The 20,606-nt window shown below is 39.3% G+C and overlaps 1 protein-coding gene across 9 annotated transcripts in view; it reads left to right on the top strand.

Annotated features, from left to right (window-relative positions):
- The window catches only part of NEO1 (neogenin 1), a 202,716-nt gene that overhangs the window by 172,797 nt on the left and 9,313 nt on the right, over nucleotides 1-20,606 (top strand). For 7 of the 9 annotated variants that reach the window (XM_086757425.1, XM_086757433.1, XM_086757430.1 and 4 more), the window contains exons 18-25: nucleotides 3,689-3,827; nucleotides 6,520-6,627; nucleotides 9,589-9,783; nucleotides 10,492-10,524; nucleotides 14,798-14,866; nucleotides 15,723-15,870; nucleotides 17,634-17,872; nucleotides 18,589-18,681. In XM_086757425.1, coding sequence (XP_086613551.1) covers nucleotides 3,689-3,827; nucleotides 6,520-6,627; nucleotides 9,589-9,783; nucleotides 10,492-10,524; nucleotides 14,798-14,866; nucleotides 15,723-15,870; nucleotides 17,634-17,872; nucleotides 18,589-18,681 — 1,024 coding nt within the window. The remainder of the gene's footprint in view (nucleotides 1-3,688; nucleotides 3,828-6,519; nucleotides 6,628-9,588; nucleotides 9,784-10,491; nucleotides 10,525-14,797; nucleotides 14,867-15,722; nucleotides 15,871-17,633; nucleotides 17,873-18,588; nucleotides 18,682-20,606) is intronic. The other 2 variants (XM_086757428.1, XM_086757431.1) reach the window with 1 other exon arrangement.

Raw genomic sequence — 20,606 nt, forward strand, 5'->3', positions numbered from 1 at the left:
AAATCATCACTTCAACGGCTCTTCTACATTTGCTGGAAGTAGTTGTTTTTGTGGTCTCTTTTGTGTATGCGTGTGAAAGATTGAGAGGAAGTGTTGTGTGTGAGTGAATGGAGGAGCTGTCTCGGGGAAGGAAGGCAGACACTTCCAGAACTACGTTCTGCTGTGGAACCATGGACACGGTGACAATTTTATGCTTTCTACTTCACCGCACACAATGACTTTGTATGACAGATGTGGGCTTACCTGTAGAGGAGCCAATAATGCATTGCTGAGGTCTGTGTTACCAATGGCTTCTCTCCAGTTAGCAGAAGAATCTGAAATTATGGGGTGAGTCTGACTGTTTACCCTGACGGTTTTAACTTTCGTTTTACAACCTTTTCTGCTCATATGAAGTTGATGATGAACCTTTCCTCTGGGCACTGAACGAGTGCAAAATATATAACAGTAACTTTATGATATCCCTGCCTTCCTTGATTTTCATCTGCTGGTTTGATTTGGAGACTAGATTTGGAGTTCCATTTATTGGTTTGGATTTTTTCAGTCGGTTAGTTGGATTTTTTTTAATTTTCAGAGTTATCTGGAGGCTTCAAAAATGCTGACTGCAAATTTCACATTTGAAATGAGACTCAAAGGAAATGGTTGTTAAACTATCCAGCTAATGGAGCTCCCTTTATGCTCTTCCTGAGCAATCTTGTTACAAACCAGATTTTTTTATTATTATTATTGAAATAAAAAAGTGGATATATGTGTGTTCTTCCTCTAAAGGGAAGTTATTTATGAACCCACATTCCTGAGTCATCTACAGAGGATGTCTTGGGAGTGATTTATGTAATGCTGCAATTTCATTAGTTAAATGCGTACCAAAACCCACCCTCAGTGGTAAATGAAATATTCCCACCGGTCTCAGTGCTGGTGGCCAGTGGTCAAGAAGTTTTATTGTGGACCAAAAAATAATATGCAATCATCGAATATAGTTCAAAATTACTCACTGTATAAAGCATTTGCCTGAAAGGACATAAAGTTTGAGGACATTTGCTCTGATCATTTTTAACCCACAATGTTTGGAGAACTGGCATCCTGCTTTTCTTTCTTTGTTTCAGTCGTGAATTCTGTACTACTCTGTTGAACAATAACAGTTGCTAATTTTTAAGAAAGGCAAAACCTTTCCGGCGATGCTGTTCAATAAGCTGCCATATTTCAATGAGGTCTTTGGTGACTTTATTGTCTATGAGCTAGTATATCGTTGGTCATCGCCACCTCTAGAAGCTTTGTTATTTATTGCATGTTTTGAGGCTGTTCACCCAGTTGCATTGGAGCTTCTTCATTACACAGCTTTGCACACAGAAATCTTATCTTTGTGTCAGTTCTCTCGTATCCAAAGCTACATCTATTCAACACAGTGTTGTTTCATCCATCCCTCTCAGTAAACTGGATGCTTAGTTCATTCATATTTTCTGCATTTGCACTCCCCCCTTCTATGCTGACCTTCACAAACTGTTATTAAAGAAGAGGCTGTGTGCTTCAAGTACAAGTTAAGAAGTTCCACCATATTGAGCCTTATTGTCTTAAATTTGTATAGGAGTTTTGTCAATCTAGAGCATATAAACACAGGAACAGATGCAGTACAGCTCCTGAAGCTAAAATCCTCGGCTGTGCTTTGAACCCGTGTGGTTTCACTAATGTGGATGAAAGTGTTTTTCAAAGAATCTTTATTGGTGGAGCAGAGTTGTCCTCGCAGGCTACTTCTGATTTATCAGTGTGCTCTCAAGCTAAAATACTAAATCTTAACTTAGATCTTTCAGGACTGTATAAAAGGAAAATAAATTTTACAGGGTATTATTTATGAAGTTTATTTCTAGTAGGTGAGCAGAGTTTAGTACCATGGGACATGTTGTGATCTTAAAAACAGTAAGTGGTGTTAGAAGAAAGCAGAGAGTCTAACACTCCAGTTTAGCCTTTCATGTGTTATTTAGATTCAATATGATGTGCAATGAAACTGAAAGATAGCAAGTTTCAAAGGTATAGATGAAAAATACAACTTCAGCCTGTAAAAAGGACTCCAGCTGCCACGTATGACTGAAGCTAGGAGCTAAGAAGTACTATAAACAGAACTGAATGCTTCAATGGTGTTAGGGATTTCCATAGGTATTCCGGAGAGGAAGAAGTGTGTGCTTTTCAGGGGATAAGTCAGCTCGTAATGCAAGATGCTAGAAAAGGATTTCTCCTTTGGATTTGTCACTACATAATTGTCCAGGCCAAAGGTCTTTGAAGCTTCTCCTGAAGCATCGACTGCTTCCTAATGTCCCTGAGCTGCACTGCAAAGAGCCAAGAGACAATGTTACCTGGCACTTTGGGAGCTGATGAAAAGCTTTTCTGAACACAAAGCTTCATTTCATATTTGTGCTAGGAAGGCTGTATCCAGTCAAGCTTTGTCACTGAACTAATGTAAGAACTGTTCTGCTCAACACTTAAATGTTTGAACCGTCCAGCCACAATCACATTTACTTTGAAACTACACTGAGTTTTGTAGCGCATAAAGGTTTAAAGTTAAAAGAGGATTTGATTTTAATTAGTTTTATGATGACTTTGTTGTCTCTCTATCCCTGTGATGTCTAACTGGCAAAACACGTCCGTGAACAAGCAAAGCACTTTGTACAAATCCAAGCAGCACTTGGCTGACAGTTTTCTGAACTTTCACCCAGTGTAACAAAAAAGCTGTCATTGATATTTGAGAAACAAGGGTTTTCTTTGCAGAGTTTGGACTATATTATTCATAGAGTCTTCAAGGCACATACATTTATAGAAGGCCTCCTTGAAAAAGAATGAGCTGCAAGCAGTTGGTTTCTGAAGGCAGTAGTTGTATTCAGCTGTTATACGGCCCTGTCAGATACTGAAACAACTAACTGTTAAATTCTGTGTTTAGATTACGGTCAAGGTAAGGAATATACATACACGTAGATTATTTTTTTTTTCCATAGGCCTCAAGTACATTCTGTTTATGTTCAAGTCATGTATAACAAATATCAGATAGTTTAATCTAAAGGTTGAAAATTCTACCTAAATGGCTCAGCTACAAATTACACTATAAACCAAGTGTAGTTAGACTGTGTGATCCTAGATAACCATTTTTTTCTGAAAAATACCTACCTATTAATAAAATGTCATTGTCGTCAAGTCTCTCCACACCGGTACCTTCAGTTGATTTTTTTTTTTTTTTTTTTAAATTATGTTAAAAATTTACAGCAAATTCTAACAGGAATTTGGAAGGCAGATACAGATTTCAAGGAGGACTGTTATTGTTAGCTGTGCTTCATTGTTTTCCCTAGCCAGACCAGTTAATGAAATGCTGTAAATTAAACTCCCCAAGTAGACAGTGATTTAGCCTGCTGCATAACAAGCGTGCCCTGGACCTTTTGCCTTTTTATTTTTTTAATTTATAATTAACTGCTGTTAAATGCCCTTGCTGATTGCAGAAATAATTTCTAGTTTAGGATAAACCAATTGCACATTAATACTTGATTAATGAATTTACATGACTGAGCAAAAACGTTACAGAATTAATGACTGTGGTTATGAAAATGTAGTGATGCTAAAATGTTTTAAACACTTAACTGAGACAAGGGTGTTTGGGAGCTGGTGACTGATGGTTTTCAGTTCAGAAGTTACTGACACTCTGTTTTTCTTTCAGACAGCAAATGCGACCACTTTGAGCTATTTAGTGACTGGGTTAAAACCAAATACCTTGTATGAATTCTCTGTGATGGTGACTAAAGGTCGAAGATCAAGCACTTGGAGTATGACAGCACATGGAACAACTTTTGAATTAGGTACTCCTTCGTGTGTTTCTGGAAGTGCCGACATTCCTGATGAGATGAATTCCTGCCAGAATTCTGGAGGAGGAAAAGCATGCATTTAAAATTATGCTGATGAATACATGCTGGGGGCTTCTTTTCTTTATAGTTTAGTCAGAAATCCTGATTAAAAAACAACAACATACTTCAGAATTCAAAGGGATGATTGCACGCAAAAGAATTTACATCAAATTACAAAGACGTAATGAATAATGTACCACAGTTCACAGACAGGAGAGAATAAAGAAGCATGCATTTGAAACATGTCAGAAATAGCATGTTAATAGCAAATACAAAGAAAATCCTTTAGCAAATAATAATTTAAATTTGCTATAATTATGATTATAATTATTACAAAGCAAGGAAGTGCATGAGGCAGATAAATAAAAAAAATCCCAGTAGAAGTTAAGACATCCAAGTCAGCCCTACATTCTTGTTCTTCAGCAGGAATTGCCATTGCAGTGCTGTCAAAATGAGGCACTCTCAAAGTACAGGACAGAAGAGGGTTTGTAGCTACAGAGAGGAACTTGGGCTCACTGAGTAACTGCGAGGTCCAGGACCTGTCCCTCATTAGCTCTTTTTATTCTGCAGTGTGTAATGATCTTTGTGCAATTAAATTTACTGCTTATTATGCTTAGGTTTCTATTTGAACTGTAAGGACAAAAGAGAGCCTAACCAAATGACCCTGTAGTTGTCATGGTAAATTAAAATACAGCAAAAAAAACCATCAAGCATGCAAAGAATTGGTGAGATCATCCAAATAATCTATCATAAGTCATGAGAAAAGCAAAAAAGGGGTAAAATCAGAAAGCTTCTAACTTACTCTGAAGGTTCCGTAAACCCTTTGTGAGCTTCAGTTGCTTTAATTTTTGGTGGGAGTCCCACGATGTGGAGGCAGCTGCCCTTCTGACAGCACAGGACTGGACTGAGGCTCCTTGCCCATCCCAATTACTATGCCCATCTCATGGTAAAACACTTTATTTGGTATTTTTGCTAACAGACATATAATTGTCATCTGTAACTCTACACAAAGAGGAGAGATTGCAAAGGTGCACAAATAAATTTCTTAAAAGAGAATTTGAAACTCAAAAAGTACAGGAGTGAGGGCAAGACGCAGGAGATCTCACTTCATTTAATTTAAGTAGAAAGTACATTTCTAGTCAGGGTAGTTGTAAAGAATATTTGCAAATATGACCTAAAAGCTTGGGAACTAAGCAACAAATGAAAAAGAAAAAAGGCTAAATATATTTTCTCATAACAGATCTTGTGATTTATATTACTTGCCAAATTCCAGAGTGTGTGACTCACTATTTTTGAATACTCATGAGTAGCAACCTTGTATAGGACTTGCTTCTCAGCTAAAGCTGAAAAAAATAGTGGATACTGGGTTCAGTGTTGGTCTGTGAATTAGTAATCTCTTGAGGGCTAGTCCTGATTTTTTTTTTTCTCTGAAGCTTACTATAGGGCCTTGAATCATGCTTTATGTTGAGCATTTCTGTTGAGCATGTTTTTAAGTATTTGGGATAATAGTTACAGTAACTTCTGAGCTTTTGCTATCCCTGGTTTCCACCTGTTCCTCTGCACAGGGATAATAGGTGGCCGTCTCAGAGGATGGAGAGATTAATTTCTAATAGGTAAGATACATAAAGCTCTTTAAATGCAGAAAGCCCTATGTAAGCACTAAATGTTACTATTACAGTATTAAATACCCAAGGCAGATTTACTTGGCGAAAAGTTACCCAATTAGAAGTCTCATGTTTTTTTCATAATGCGGCATTGCAAACTGTGGCTGGTTAATGCACCTTTGGAGACACTGGCTCGGTGCATTTGAAAGCCATTAATCTAAGCCCCAGCTGGATATTTTAGTTCACAGTGAGAAGGGTCTCAGATTTCAGTCTTTTGCTGGAGCAACTTGTGCCATTTCCTGAACTTTAGGCAGGAGGAGGCTGATGGCAGAAGGAAGCGCTCTCCCCCTCGCTCTCAATCTTACTATCTGGCAACCCAGGAAGAAAGGTTGGACAATTGTGTTCAGCAAATATTTCTGGATTTCAGATGCTTCTGTGGTGCAGATTTCCTTGCAAATCACAAATAATTCATCACTAAAGTAAATCAGTAATTATGGATTATGTTTTTAAATTTGGTGGATTTGCTGATTCAGATTTGAGTGGCAAACTGGAATTACTAGGTCTTGGTCCTACTGTAAAGCTGAAGATGTGGAGATATTTGGTATGCCTTTGCATATAAAATATATTTATTTCACAAGTTCATGTAGTTTTTGTGATGACTGAAGAAATTCAGGTTAGAAGCCATTAACCCCAACTGTTAGAGTTGTACAGAGATGCTGCCATGTTTTTGAAGACACATGGGCTCATTCAGTCATGAATCGCAGCATCTGTTGACAGAAGTGCTTTAGAAACAGGTAACTCCTTATGGAGAGGAGATGCTGCGCACCAGATGGCATTTGCCAGTTGAATGGAGTAAATCATTAAGACTGCTACAGCAGGATGGTAGAGTTAGTTGAAGATTTGAACATTCAGAATTTTTATTATTGTATGTGCCTTTTTTCAATGGTAAAACAAACAAAAAGCGAAGATGCTGAGGTTACTTGTTTATATCCAGTGAAATTGGGCAACCTGTTTCTGATAGCTTGGATTTTGTTTGTTTGCAGTTCCTACTTCTCCTCCTAAAGACGTGACTGTGGTGAGCAAAGAGGGAAAACCTCGGACAATAATTGTTAACTGGCAGCCTCCATCCGAAGCCAACGGCAAAATTACAGGTGCAGTTTGCATGAGCAATAAAGGCAGATATAAGATGCCTGGTTAACAGCAGAATATAATCTGCATAACTATGTGAACACGTTCCGTACTTAATTTAGCCTAGAGCTAGCCAAGAGGTCTATATCTTCTTTGTCAATCTTTTTAGTAGCTCAGATTAATTATTTACTTTTGTACCTAGTAAAAATATATTAAGATGTAAACTAACTGCAGTGTGAAATTGGACTCTAACCAGAAATATAATTGAAAGTTTAAATATCTCAATAACCTTTGCCTTCATCAGCTTGTGCTATTCTAATAGCATGCCTCCAGAAAGAAATCTATAATGCATCTAGCCCATCAGTATTTTATATAGAAGACTCCATCCCAGTGCACTTTGTCATCTTTGTGTCATTTTTGTGGCGCAGAACAGACTTGAAGTCAGTTTATTAGTCCCCTGACATAACCATTAGGAGTAAACTGTCATTTGCCTTTGTAACTGCATCACTTTCACATAGGATAAATCCTTTTACATTAAATAATAATTACTGTTTCCTTTCTGTAATTTCCGTTTGGAGTCACATTTCTAAAGACTTTTTGAAATAATTGACTTCAATTTTCCTTTTACCCCAGGCTTTAAGCTTAAAGCAGATTTTTTTGGCATATAGTTTGCAGTGTTTGATTTTGCTTTTGTTATCAGAATTAATTACGGTGCAGAATCAAGCCTTTGAAACCTGTCGTCAGCTGGCCTCTGATTAGGCAGTACTGTAGCCCAGGTTCTAGACAGGAGACAAAACCTAATTGGATCCCTCTGAAAAGGCAGAATGCTGGAGCCTCTTAACCTTTACTATTTACAGTAGACTTTTAAGTAAGCTGTAAGAAAGACCCCTGAAGGGCAAAGCAGCACTCTGCAGGCAGCCCAAAGTCTACAGGTAAGATGCTGTGGCTCTAACAGGTACCCTGTCTTTCCAGTGTCAGTGCTGGAAAAACAGGGTGGGAGGGGTTGTGCGACACACCAGTGCACTGCTCTGCTCTCTCACCGGGTGCCGAGTGTCTCTCACAAGTGGAGCTGTAAGGATGCAGCTCTAACAGACAGCAGCTTACTCTGCACCATTTGTGTGACTCTGCATGCATATAGCTGTTTCTGTGTTCTGGATGTGTATTTTTATATTGGCTAGAAAGCCAATTCTGCGTTATTTCATTTATGAGAAAGAAGGTTTGGCTGGAGAGACGAGAGCCTTTATCTTGACTGCAGGTTAAAGGACTGGGTTGCTGGCAGTCAGTGAGGATCATTCAGACAGGTGTGAAATGTAAGGCACAAAGATCCCCAGGTTATATATGCTCTTAAAAAGATAAGCCTATCATCTTACATCAAGTGCCTACGTGAGAAAGAGTAGACAATGTACAAGAGAGATCGGCATTTCCTTGCACAATCTGATCGGCAAAATTACCGTACACCTTCAATTTTCCAAGTAAAAAAATTTCCTTGCAATGTCTATACTGTGAAGGAGAACCTTACATTTATTCATCCACGCTGAATGAAAAAGTAGAGTATTTATTAGATTTTGCATAAGCAGCAATTAAAAGCTAAGAACTGAAATAAATCACTCGGCCGTACTGCAGAGCCCACCCACCGTCAGCCGGGGAGCGGGGCCGGAGGGCTGCGGACGCGTGGGCTCAGTGCCCTCTGCTGGGAGAGCCAGGGCAGCGGGCGGGCAGAGTCGGTCCTGCTCGTTCGCTTCGCTCACCTCTGTGCACCACGTAGGGCCCCAAAAACTGAGCCGTGATGCGAGTCCCTGCGCTGGGTAGCAGCTCTGTGGAATACCTGTCTGTTCAGCTCTGATCTCCTTTTGATGTGGGGATAGGGTGGATGTTAAATACTAAATGGTGCTACTGTGGATTCCAGATGCTTCTGCATCGTTATACTTGCTGACTAATTAGCATGGTCATAAGTTAACTCAGTAGTCTTGTGCCACTATGCTATATATAGTGCTTTTATCGGTCAGTGTATGTATATATATATATGTGCCATCCCTTTTTAGACAAGTTACAGATACATTGCTTCACGACCTGTACAAGTAGCAAATCATTAAATTTACTCCTCAGTAGTTAACTACGCCACAAAGGGAAGAAATTAAGCATGCTGCATCTACAACTGCCATACTGGCTATTGTGAATTACGTGAATTTGGGTTATCAGCAATATTTTTAATTGCTTTAAAGAAGTGGGAGTCACTCTGGAGAGTGTCTCCCCTTCCTTCCTGTAACCCCCAGACTGGTGGTCTCTGGGACATGGGAAGCGGCAAGTTGTGCATGAAGCAGCTGATGACCCAGCCCTATATTGGTGCAAGTATTTATTTTATGCTGGGGGGCTCTGTATTTCTTACATTAAAAAGTTATAAAGCTTTTACTTCGTATTGGTTTGTGATTGCAGTATGTTCTAATAACAGAACATAAACTCTTCCCATGCCTTTCTTCTGTGACGTGCAAGATAACCTCAGTTCTCTTCAGATTATTGTAATCTCTGTTAATAAACTGAAAAATAATTATTATAAACTACTGAATACATTTTCTTTAGCTGTGCATGAGAATGTTGTTTTAATGTTAACTACTTTCTATAAATATTAGTACTTTGAGGTTGTTTTGATAATAACAGCTTTATGTTATGGTACCATATTTATTTGGTCTATGAACAGGTAAAGAGAATTTCTCCATATTCAATGAACAGTGGTCAAAAGTAATTTTGATGTTTTAAATGGCTTTTTTCTCTCGACCTGTACTTTTGAACAGTTTAAAATTTAAGATGGGGAGGCTGTCTAATACTTGAATGTATTCTTAGTCTTTGAAAAAGTAAGAGTATACTTTCAGAAAACCCATAATCATTTAGCTGTGCAAATATCGTTATAAGTCAATGGAACATTTTCTATGAGATCTTATGACTGTCCTGTTCTTTTATGTATAAAGTTATCTTTTTCCTTTGAATAGGATACATAATTTACTACAGCACGGATGTGAATGCTGAAATACATGACTGGGTTATTGAACCTGTTGTGGGAAACAGACTGACCCATCAGATACAAGAACTGACCCTTGATACACCGTATTATTTCAAAATTCAGGCCCGCAACTCGAAGGGCATGGGGCCTATGTCTGAGGCAGTTCAGTTCAGAACCCCAAAAGGTAGAGTATCATGTATATCTAAGCATCTTCCTCCTCGTTTTCTGAATGCAGCCTCTATAGCAGTAACATGCCAGTAGCCTGAATTTTTTACTTAAACTGGAAAAGACAGGAAGGCAATGGCATTTGAGTAGAATAAAATTTTCTATTTGATTACTCTTGCATAGTTAATACATAATTTTACTTAGCTGTTTCATTAATTGTGTTGTTTCAAAATCACTGGTGGGCATTTAGGTCATCTAGTTATTAATGCCAAAGGCCCGTGTTCTAAATGTGCTTTTTAGAAAACCAGTTTTTAGTTGCTTTAAGATTCTAGGTCTCGTGTGTCACATCTGCTCGTCTTGAAATAGTACAAAGCAGCAGGCTCTGGAGCTGGCAGGGAGTGACGCAACAGCTCAGTGACTTGGATGATACAAAGGGAACTAGTGTGACACAACAGGCTCTTAAATCAAGAACTGCTTGGTGATGGGTGATAGTGAAATAGTACAAAAGCATGATAGCTTGAAAAAAAATGTACTCTAAGGACGGGTGAAAAATAAAAAGTTATGAGAAGATTGTCTAAGAGTACTTTCTCCATATGAGTATTGGTGGTTAGAAATGAGAGCTCTAGCTAGTCTACTGATGCTATTGAAACTTGAAATTCTGTCTCTCATTCCTTCAAGCCTTGTGATCTTTCTCTTGTTTTTTCCTTCCCTGTGCTTGTCCCACTAGCTGAATCCTCAGATAAAATGCCTAATGATCAAGGTAAATGAATAGCCACGCTTTCTCTTTTATTCCATCCTTCACACATGTTGTTTTTCCTGTCCATGTGCTGTTGCGTTTCCTAAATGAAACAAATATCTGCTGCTCTAACTGTAAATGAGCAGATTCCTGTTGTGCTTTTAATAGTGGCAGAACTGGAAGTCCTATTTGTGGTTTGAGTGTTAGGAATATAAAGTGATCTCTGTAGTCAGATGTCACATGAAGGGACAAGCGGGTTGTGCCAGAGCTGAATCACTCTGTCAAAATGAATTTGGATTAAGTGTTACTCCAGCCAGCCTCTGAGCGTGAATGCAAAATCTCAGTACATAGAGGTGGAAGATGAAACAGTTATCTAAACAGCACAAGTGCTGTTTTGTGAGCTCTACATCTATAATTATTTTTGTAATAAGGATAGTATGCCTGCTCTAGAAAGCTTTTTGCAAGAGAGATTCTGCTTGTCAGCTCATTTAGACTCCAGACTGTCCTGAAGAGCACAGCGGTAGCTACTAAAAGCCTTAAGGTTTTAAAATGCAAGCTTGAAAAATGGTAGGTTTGGGTGATAAGGCGAATGTCCCAGGACTACTTTTGCTTTCTTCCAAATAACCTACAAGCCCATTAAAGAGGAGTAGAATTAGTCTAAAGGGATGGGCTAAAGGACATTGGCAAGCAGTTTAGATATACAATTAAATAGATCCTAAAGGAATTGAGAATGAGCTTTTTTTTTTTCTTTTTACTTGCTTTTCAACTTGTTCCTTGGAAGTAATTTATTAAATATGCTTTTACCTTCTGTGTACCAAATAATGCTGATGCTGCCCAGTTATGGTGTAAATTAATATCCAGACTTGTGTAACAGAGATGCTAGCTGGGATTCAGGCGTGTCTGTGGGGAACCAGATGCTCACCATGTCATCATTAGGGCTCAACTGCAAGTGCAGGGGAATAGGGGAAGATTAAAAGGTTTTATGTAAAAGTTGTTGTTTTCTGTTCGGCGCTGTTCAAACCTCATTTCAGCAGATAACTAAATCTTCTCCTCTGTTGTTATCATCCTAAAGGAACATATTATTCTAGTATCAATTTGATTAATTTTTATCAAATTGTATAATTTATAAATCATAAAACCCTACGTAAAGGCCAAGATATTTTTGTTTCCAAATTCCTGTAAGAACACTCGGAGGCTATAAATCATGGCAGTAGGTTAAATGTAGAAAAGAAGATGAGCTGAAGAGCAGAAAAGTCTGCTTTGTGACAATATTGCTGAATTGCAGAATTGTGTATTTCAGGAAGTAGCAGGAAAGTTATTTGAGACTGAGAGGGAACAAAACTATGGTGGGATTGAGTCTCTGGCCTTAGTGGTTCTGTTTGTTGGTTTTTTTTTTTCTCTCCCCTACTTTAATGTTTTTCTTCTGTGTTAAGCAGACTATATTGTTCTTCCACAGACTCTATAGCACAGAGCTTGTGTCAGGAGAGGTTAGTGCCTGTTAACAGCCTTCAGGCTTCGAGGAGTTGCACTGGCCTAGTACAAAAGCAAAGATTAAGGTATCTAATTCTAGTAAAACTGTCCTAAAGTAACACAAAGTTAAAATACATTGTCTGGCTGCAGATACCTAATGGGTAACAAGGAGATTGACAAGCTAAAAAAAAGAAACAAACCCTCAAACCTACCAGTTTCAAGTAAATGTTGTCTTAAACTATTCCTTAATGTAGAAAGAAATTGAAAACCTCAACAAAAACCATGATAAGGCCTGGAACAAAGGATGGTGTCCATACAGACGATGCAGCTTGTGTATAGCGTATCGTGTAGAAGCCAGGCTTATGCTCCCTATTGAGGCAGTGATGACTAGCTGCCCGTGAGAGAGGCAAAGAGTTACAGTCCTTACGCCCACATAAACTGCAGAGAAGAGTCAGGGCATCCTTCAGGGTGCAATGCGTGAGAAACGAGTTCCCCGGAATTTAAAAGATGAACTGTCGATCCCTAGTTTCAGGATTAGAAACTGAAAAGCAACTTTATTAGGTTCCTAAATTTCATTGTATTTTGAAAACTAGGCTTTGTATCTTGCTACCTTTACGTTTTTGGAAATGTGCAGACACTGACACCACGCAGGCAGTGGCAGGATCAGGCTCCCTGAGCTGTCGCGCTCTACAAGGATCAAGCGCAGGCTGATATTCCCAAGGATGTTCTACACTCTTTGGAATTAGGACTGCTTGCCAGAGTACTGCTTTCTCCCTATCACTGCTTTGCAACGTTTTTATCATCTAATAATGATTTATATACTTTCTCGCATGTACACACTCATATGGGGGTATATAAAATCTGCAGTTGGCTGTGTGAGTACAGGTTGTTCAGGGAGTGCAGACCCCATGATAACCACACCAACTCGGTGTGTGGCACCCACACGCACCACATGACCCCTGTTGGTCTTTAAAGGTGACTTTGTGTATCTTACTATCTACTCCATTATTTTATGTCATCTGTTAGCTTCAGCAGCAATTATTTTAATTTTCTTTCATGACGTTATTAAGGATGTTGAATTACACTTGGCCAAGCCCAAGTCTTTGCAGAACTCATTAGAAATATCCCTCATGAATAATGATTCTACAGTTATATTTCTTATCAGTTAATTAGTTGTTAATCTTGTTAATATGTGCCACATTGCTTTTTTATTATGCTATTTTTACCAAAGCGTTGTGCAGTATTCAGTAAAATGTTTTATGGAAGTCTAAATATAGTATGGCTGCATAGTTACTGTTACCAACCAAATTTATAATCTGACATTTAGTTTGTTTGAAAATACCTGTATTCAATAAAACGGAAAGATGGGCATAATGTATGCCACCATCTCCTATCCATCACCTTTTCCATAATCTTGCCTGTGTTAAGACTCCAGCTGCTGCGCTACAAATGCAGAGGGTGTTTGTCCTTTGAAAATAGGCAGTTATTTTTATTCCTCCCTTCTCCCGCAGCTTCTCTGGTGCTCCCACCTATCTTCGTCTAGGGGTTTTTTTCACATCTTTGCAGTGCAAGTTACCTGGTCATATGAATGTAAATAAATACAAGCTGTTTAAAATTCTGTTAAATTATTTCATTACTGCTGCAAAATTATTAGTCCAGTACTTCCAGAACATGTTTTCACCGAATGCAGTGTCCTCTCTAGACTGGCAGGTGCTATATGTCTTTTTCATTATGGATTTGTCCTGCAATATGTCTTTTCCATTATTTTAGACTACATCTAACTCCTCACTGCACGCATGTAACATCTCTTCTTATTATCCTTCTCAGGGCTGAATCAGTATTCTTGCTGGTGCCTTTTGCTGTTCTTACCGTCTGTCTGTATTTCACAGTGCCTGATTTACAGGCTTTGACTTCAGGTTCACAATTTCCATTTGTTACACATCCTTTCACACTTACTACTTCTTGATAAGAGTGGATTTTTAACTGAGAGGAACCCTTTTTATGATTATGAAACTGCCATATTTATGGACTTCAGGGTTTTTTGTGGTTTTGGCTTTTTGTACAGAACTGTGTGTAAAAAACCTGCAAAGTATTATGAATTTCTATAACGAGAGGAATGTTTTCTTTGCATCTTGCTGTATGTTTCCTCTATTACAGTATTTGCCTCAGTTTCTAATAACCAATTTATGGTTATGTTTACTTCTCTTGTCATCCTTTGAACATGGTTTGAAAGGAATTCATTTATTTTCCCAGAAAACATCATTGTGATACTTCATTGTCGCTTGTGGCGAAGGTGAAACAAACGGAAAAGAATGGGGAGAACTTGAAAGCCAGTTTTTATGGATAGGCAGGAACTTAATATTACATTTACTGTGCTTTTGATCCTCCACTTATTTCCAGTCTTCCACACTTACTGTAGTTAGGGATTAGGAAAGGAAACCTGTATAATTACTGTTTCAAGATAATTAACTGTACAGGTGTGGCAAAGCCATCTGCGTCAATATATACCTGTGTATTACTGCAAGTAAGTTGTATTACATTTTAAAATATAAATACTAGTAGAGGCTCTTGAGCTTACTTAAGAAAATAGTGACACAGTAAACTAATTATTATATAGCTCTTTTGAAGAAGTGGTTCTCTTCCTGGAGAAAAACAGATGCTGTTCAAAGCCAAATCATGTTGTAGAGGAGAGAAAAGGAGAAAAAAACGCTCACAATGGTTCAGAGAAGTTCTGAGAGAACTACCTTAGAAATGCTAAAGTGTTTGTTTATGTGTGCATGTGTGTATATATGTGTATATAAAATAACCACACATATGACCTTTTCAGCTTCAGGATCTGCAGGGAAAGGAAGCCGCCCAGTGGACTTAGGACCAGATTACAAACCACCACTTGGTGGTAAGTGCTGTTGCAAAGCTTTTCAACTTAAATGCAGCATCTTTTGGTGTTTTACCAAGTGATGCTATATCCTTCTGAAAATAGTAAGCAGTTTACAACCCTGATTACATCTGTTCCAGTAACTTTTTCTCTTTGTGATGATAGTTGTTCCCACTCAAGAAATTGTATTATAATTCTGTCATAGTGTTCCTGCCTACTGTGTGGGGTATATGGAAAAAGTATCATCGCATGCATTTACATTTCAGTTTTGATAAGCAGATCGTGTTCCCAGTTCGGTTTTAAATGGCTGCTATAGTGCACAAATGTAAAATTAATTCAGTAAGAACATATTAGGAAGGAAAAAATATTCTTAATTCCTTCTCCTTATTAGCACTGTGTATTGCGGAACCCTTGCCATAAGGTAACACCTGTTAGTGTTACATAAAATGTGTTTTCTTTCAGAGGAAAGTGACCACTGTAGAATACTGATACCGATTCAGGTGATTATTTGCCTCAGGGAGATGCCTGTAGTTCTAGCAAGGTCCCAGGTCAACTCTCCTTAGATGCTAAACTATTGGATTTTGTTATGATAACTGTTTAAGCAGAGTGAACATAAATTTTTAAAGACTGTTAGTTGGGAATGGATCTATAAAGCACCTTGTAGATTTAACATTTATACAGAAACACAATTGGCAAGTGACAGAGGAATAAGGAAGCACTCCACTTGAAATCCTAGCAGAGGAACCATCTTTCTCATTCTGCTGATCTGTATGATTCTAGCAGTCTTTGAAGGGCACTGCTTGCTTTTGATGGGGATCTTTTCCAAGTAAAGTCCGTATAATAAATAACGCCTTTCTCCCAACTCAAACTCTTACAGGCAGTAACAGCCCCCACGGAAGTCCTACTTCTCCCCTGGACAGCAACATGCTCCTTGTAATCATAGTCTCTGTTGGAGTGATCACCATTGTGATAGTGGTGATAGTCGCTGTCTTCTGCACTCGTCGTACAACTTCTCACCAAAAAAAGTAAGGTGTCCGGGTGGCACTTGGCGGTGTCCTACCTTTCTCACTTAATTCTGTTATTTAATCTTTTCTTTATGAAGCTTTAGAGCTCATTACTTTTTAAGTCTTGTGGGCTGTAGAGATTCTGTTCTGCCAGCAGATCAGTAATGCAGTTTGAATTCTTATGTTCAGAAGATGAGATTTTCCTAATCAGTGTTTCAGAATTTACAAACCATTAAGAGTTTACAGGCAAACTGAGGCAGTGCTTTCATGTATACCTGCACTTGCCCATCTCTGAGAAGAAATTATTTTTTAAAATATTGTTTCCAAACTTGAGCCAATACATCTGTTTAGCTGTGAGAGCGCAGCACCTCACGTAGATTCTCACTTCTGTTCCTAGCCTATACTTCAGTGTGTAGAGCAGGTTTACAAGCTGTGCATGATAATATCAAATTTTTAGATAGATTACTGGAGTGGAATCTGAATCTGGTGCTGGACTCTTTTAGAAAAGTGCTCCAAAATCCAAAATACAGATGTGTATCTGAATTCTTCCCTCACTTAGAGTATCTGAATTAAGACTACAGCAGCGATGCTTCCATTCATAGGCTCCTGGAGGCTGTTTCTGCCTGTTCTTTGAAACAGCTGAACAGAGCTGAAAGCTATTTTTTAAGTTTGAAAAGACTCTGTTATGCAAACCAGAGTTTTAAGAAAGTGATTAAAAGCCAAGCTTAGAAGATAATCTTCGCTTGCTTTGCTGAAGCTGAACCATCCTGCAAAAATACAAGTCCTTCGGGAAAGGAGAGCAAGGATAGATGAGTGATGTTCTAGCAGCTGGGGAGTATATGCTTGAGAGAGGGCAGAATCCATGGGTCTGTGCCCAAGAGACGTATTTTATTTTCAAAGGGCAGAAATAACTTTGTGAAATCTTGCCTTTGTTTTCCCAGCTTCTGAATGCCACCTCTTTCAGATGCAACAACTCACAAGCAGTGAATGACCTTTTGATCTGTTTTACTTGTTCAGCTACAGAGTGCTCAAAGCAGGGTGCCAGCAGCACGTTGTATCGCCTACATGAGAAGCTCCATTCATTGATGTTTTCAAAATTGGATTTAGTCACGTCTTAGCCATTTCTAGCAACTGTGCTATCCAGAAGGGATGCCTTCCTCCATCATTGCCAGGGCCCAAAATGAGGAGTGTGTGAAGAGGGCAGGAACTCTGCATTTTGCTTTTCCGAAATTCCATCATGTCAAATGTCTGCCTCACAATCAGTTTGCTGCTGCTGCTATTCAACAGTGATTAGAAAAAAGCACATTAGATGTGTCTAACCTGAGCAGTGGTAAAATGAATGTTCTTTTCATTAGTCTGTAGAGTTAACCATCCTATTGAGATAATTGGATATTTGCAGACTCCTTCTACAGCTATTGTTTGAGGTTGTTTGTAAGCCCTGGAGCATGGGCACAGCATGATGTACGTACACTTCATGTTTAGAATATTCTCTTAATAATCAGAAGTACTGGAAACATAATTTTGGTTAATGAAAGCTTAGACTGTAGAGCACAGTTCTGCAGCATGTGGTAGCATTTGAGACAAATTTAATGGCATCAGAGTTGCAGAATATGCTTTGAGATGTCAGATGTGCTTATATGTAAAATTCAAAGCTTCCTGCCCAGTGGGTAGCTTTTGCTCAGCTGGATACAAGATCTGAAGGAAATCTCAGTGCAAATTTGCCTTTTTCAACAAGTGAAAGGAAGCCTACATCTAAGAACATTGCATTTGTTTTCCTTCCCAAGGAAACGAGCTGCCTGCAAATCAGTGAATGGGTCCCATAAGTACAAAGGAAACTCCAAAGATGTCAAGCCTCCTGACCTGTGGATCCATCATGAAAGACTTGAGCTAAAACCCATTGATAAATCTCCAGATCCCAATCCAATCATGACAGATACCCCAATCCCTCGCAACTCCCAGGACATCACCCCAGTTGATAATTCCATGGACAGCAACATCCATCAAAGGCGGAATTCCTACAGAGGTGAGATATCAACGAGTACTTTGACCATGATGTTTAAAATTAAATGCATTTTGCTGTATCTGGTGAAATCACTTTATTGACATATTATTCAGTTACCCTTATCTTTTTTTGTTCTTATTTTGCAAGTAGTGAATTGGGTTTGTGCCTAGTTTATAAGACTCTCTGAAAAGGATGGATCACATGTTTTAGTGAGAAAATTGAGTGCACAGGAGTTAAATCATTGATTTTCTTTGGTAAATACTGATTAGTAATCAGAAGATAATCTGAGTGTTTCCTGTTAAACTGTTGAGAGACGCGTGTGGCATTTATTTCAGTGGTCAAACACAGAATCAGGTTTTGGTGCTTTAACCAGCTTTAACCACCTCAAGTCTTGAGGTGTGGGTGAGTTTTCACTTGGCGAGTGGTTAGCTTGGTACTCCAGCCCATATGTGTGACTCTCTGCACTGCCATGCATTTGCCCAGAGCTGCACTGCCAGAGGTCTGTGTTTGCATTATGGTCTGGAGAGTTTCTCCAGTGCCTGATAATCTTTACCCTAACTGTCCTCTTTTTCACCTTCTAGTGAAGGATGAAAGAGCTATTTTTATCAATTATTTGTCACAGAACTGCTTACAAACAGGACAGCCCAGAAATAAAGAGAGGAGACTTGAAATCATCTGGTATGGTATCACAGAAGTCTTACTGCGATGGTAAATAACCTCCAGTGTTTTTCCTTCAGGGCATGAGTCAGAGGATAGCATGTCCACACTGGCAGGAAGAAGGGGGATGAGGCCCAAGATGATGATGCCTTTTGATTCTCAACCACCTCAGCGTAAGTCAACAGCCCACCTACCAGCTGGCTTGAAATTGGGAGCACCCAAACAGGCCATGTTGATACTGTACGCACAGGCGCATGCACTGCCTTCCTGCCTCCTTCTCCTGAGTAATTCTGTCATATCCACAGTGGAAACGCTTCAAAGACGGCATCCTGAATCCCTTATCATGAAGGCAGAGTTAGATCAAGTTAAAAGGAAAAACTGGATAGCTGTAGTAGAGCGAGCAGGAGGCATGCTGCAAAAGTAGGGAGAAGTTAGGAATGTGTCCAACTGTTTGTCTGTCCCAGTCTCCAGCAGTGGCAACTGCAGGTGCTTTTTAGGGAGAGCCTATGAGCCTGGCTGCTTTTTATAGCCCATTTCCTTTGTACTCTGCCAGTATCCAGCTGTTATATAGCAATTGTAGAGAGTCGATAAATCTCTGTCAGGTTCTCACTGTTAGTTTTGTCCTCCCCAGACACAACATTCATAGTCTTTTTAGCTTCTTGTCTTGAGGCAGCTGCTCCATCTCCTTTATCACTTTAGTTGCCATTCTCAGGATCTTCTCTCACTTTACTACATGCTTTGTGAGAGGCCAGAGCTGCACACAGTACCACCAGGGTCTTACATAGCAGGAAACAATGTTCTCTGCCTTGTTCTCAGTACCTTCCTTGGTGAATGAGGTACTAAATTTTGCTGGCTTTTTTAGCTGCCATTGCCTATTGAGCTAATGGTATGAGAGATCTGTCAACCATATCTCCAAAAACTCTTTGTTGAGTTGTAACTGCCAGCTCTGAGTGCAGCATCATTTAAGTACTGTTTGGATTATTTTTCCCTCGATGTATTACTGTACATTAGGGCGATGCTAAAGTTTGCTGGCCGCCTTTTTGAATCATAGAATCACATGGTTGGATGGGACCTATAAGATCATCTAGTCCAACCGTCTTCCCACTACCATTGCTGCCACAGCTACTAAACCATATCCTGTAGCTTCTCATCAAGCCGCCTCTTGAACACTGCCAGGGATGGCAACTCCACCACCTCCCTGGGCAGGCCATTCCAGTGCCTGACCACTCTAATTTGCCCACTCTCTCAGTCTTGTGAGATCCTTCTGGAGCTCCTTGCCAACAAAATAGCATTCAACGACCCCAAAGACCTTAGTATTATTGACAAACATGAAGATTTCTCTGATTGCTTCCATGTCTGGGTCACTGGGAAAGATAATTGATTAAAACCACTCCCAGCACCGATACATGGGGAATCTCCTGCTCACTCTCCTCTGTCTTGAAAATTGATCATCAAGCCCTTCTCTTTGCTTCTTCCTATATGTAACTAGCTTTCAGTCCATAAAAGAGCTTTCCTTCCAACAGCAACACAGAATTCTAACTTTGGAGTGGAGCCTTGTCAGAGCCTTTTTGACAATTTAGCTGTATGGTATTCACCAGTTCCCTTTATTGACATATTTACTGGCTCTGTCTTGAAACTCTGAGGTTAGAGAAGCAGGATTTACTTTTACGAGTCATGCTTACTGTTTTCTAAATGACCATGTTTACCCCTGTCTGCAGTGATCTTACTCTTACACCATATACTGCTGTCCCCACTGCAAGGGCAGCAATTTGTGAAGCAGTTCTTGATAAGCTGTAGTTTACATTCCACCCTTCTATGGCAAACCCAAATCAGTATGGATTTATGCTAAAATGTGGTAATGGCTCAGAAGCAGCTTCAGAAACAACTCAGCTGCTCGTCCAGGGGGAGAGAATTAGAGAGCTGGGGCAATAGATCACCACAGGTCAGTGTAAGACATCTCCCCTTGTGAGCTAGTGCCCTAATTTTCTGAGCAGAAGAAATGGCTCTGAAGGAGTAACACTGCTCATCTTCTGGAAGACACAGCCTGCAATACGTACGGAAGCTTTGCTGCACAATGTGTCTGTTATACTAATTTCTT

This window comes from Chlamydotis macqueenii, chromosome 12 (genome assembly GCF_036417535.1).
Source record: "Chlamydotis macqueenii isolate bChlMac1 chromosome 12, bChlMac1.mat, whole genome shotgun sequence".
NCBI classification, from domain to species: domain Eukaryota; kingdom Metazoa; phylum Chordata; class Aves; order Otidiformes; family Otididae; genus Chlamydotis; species Chlamydotis macqueenii.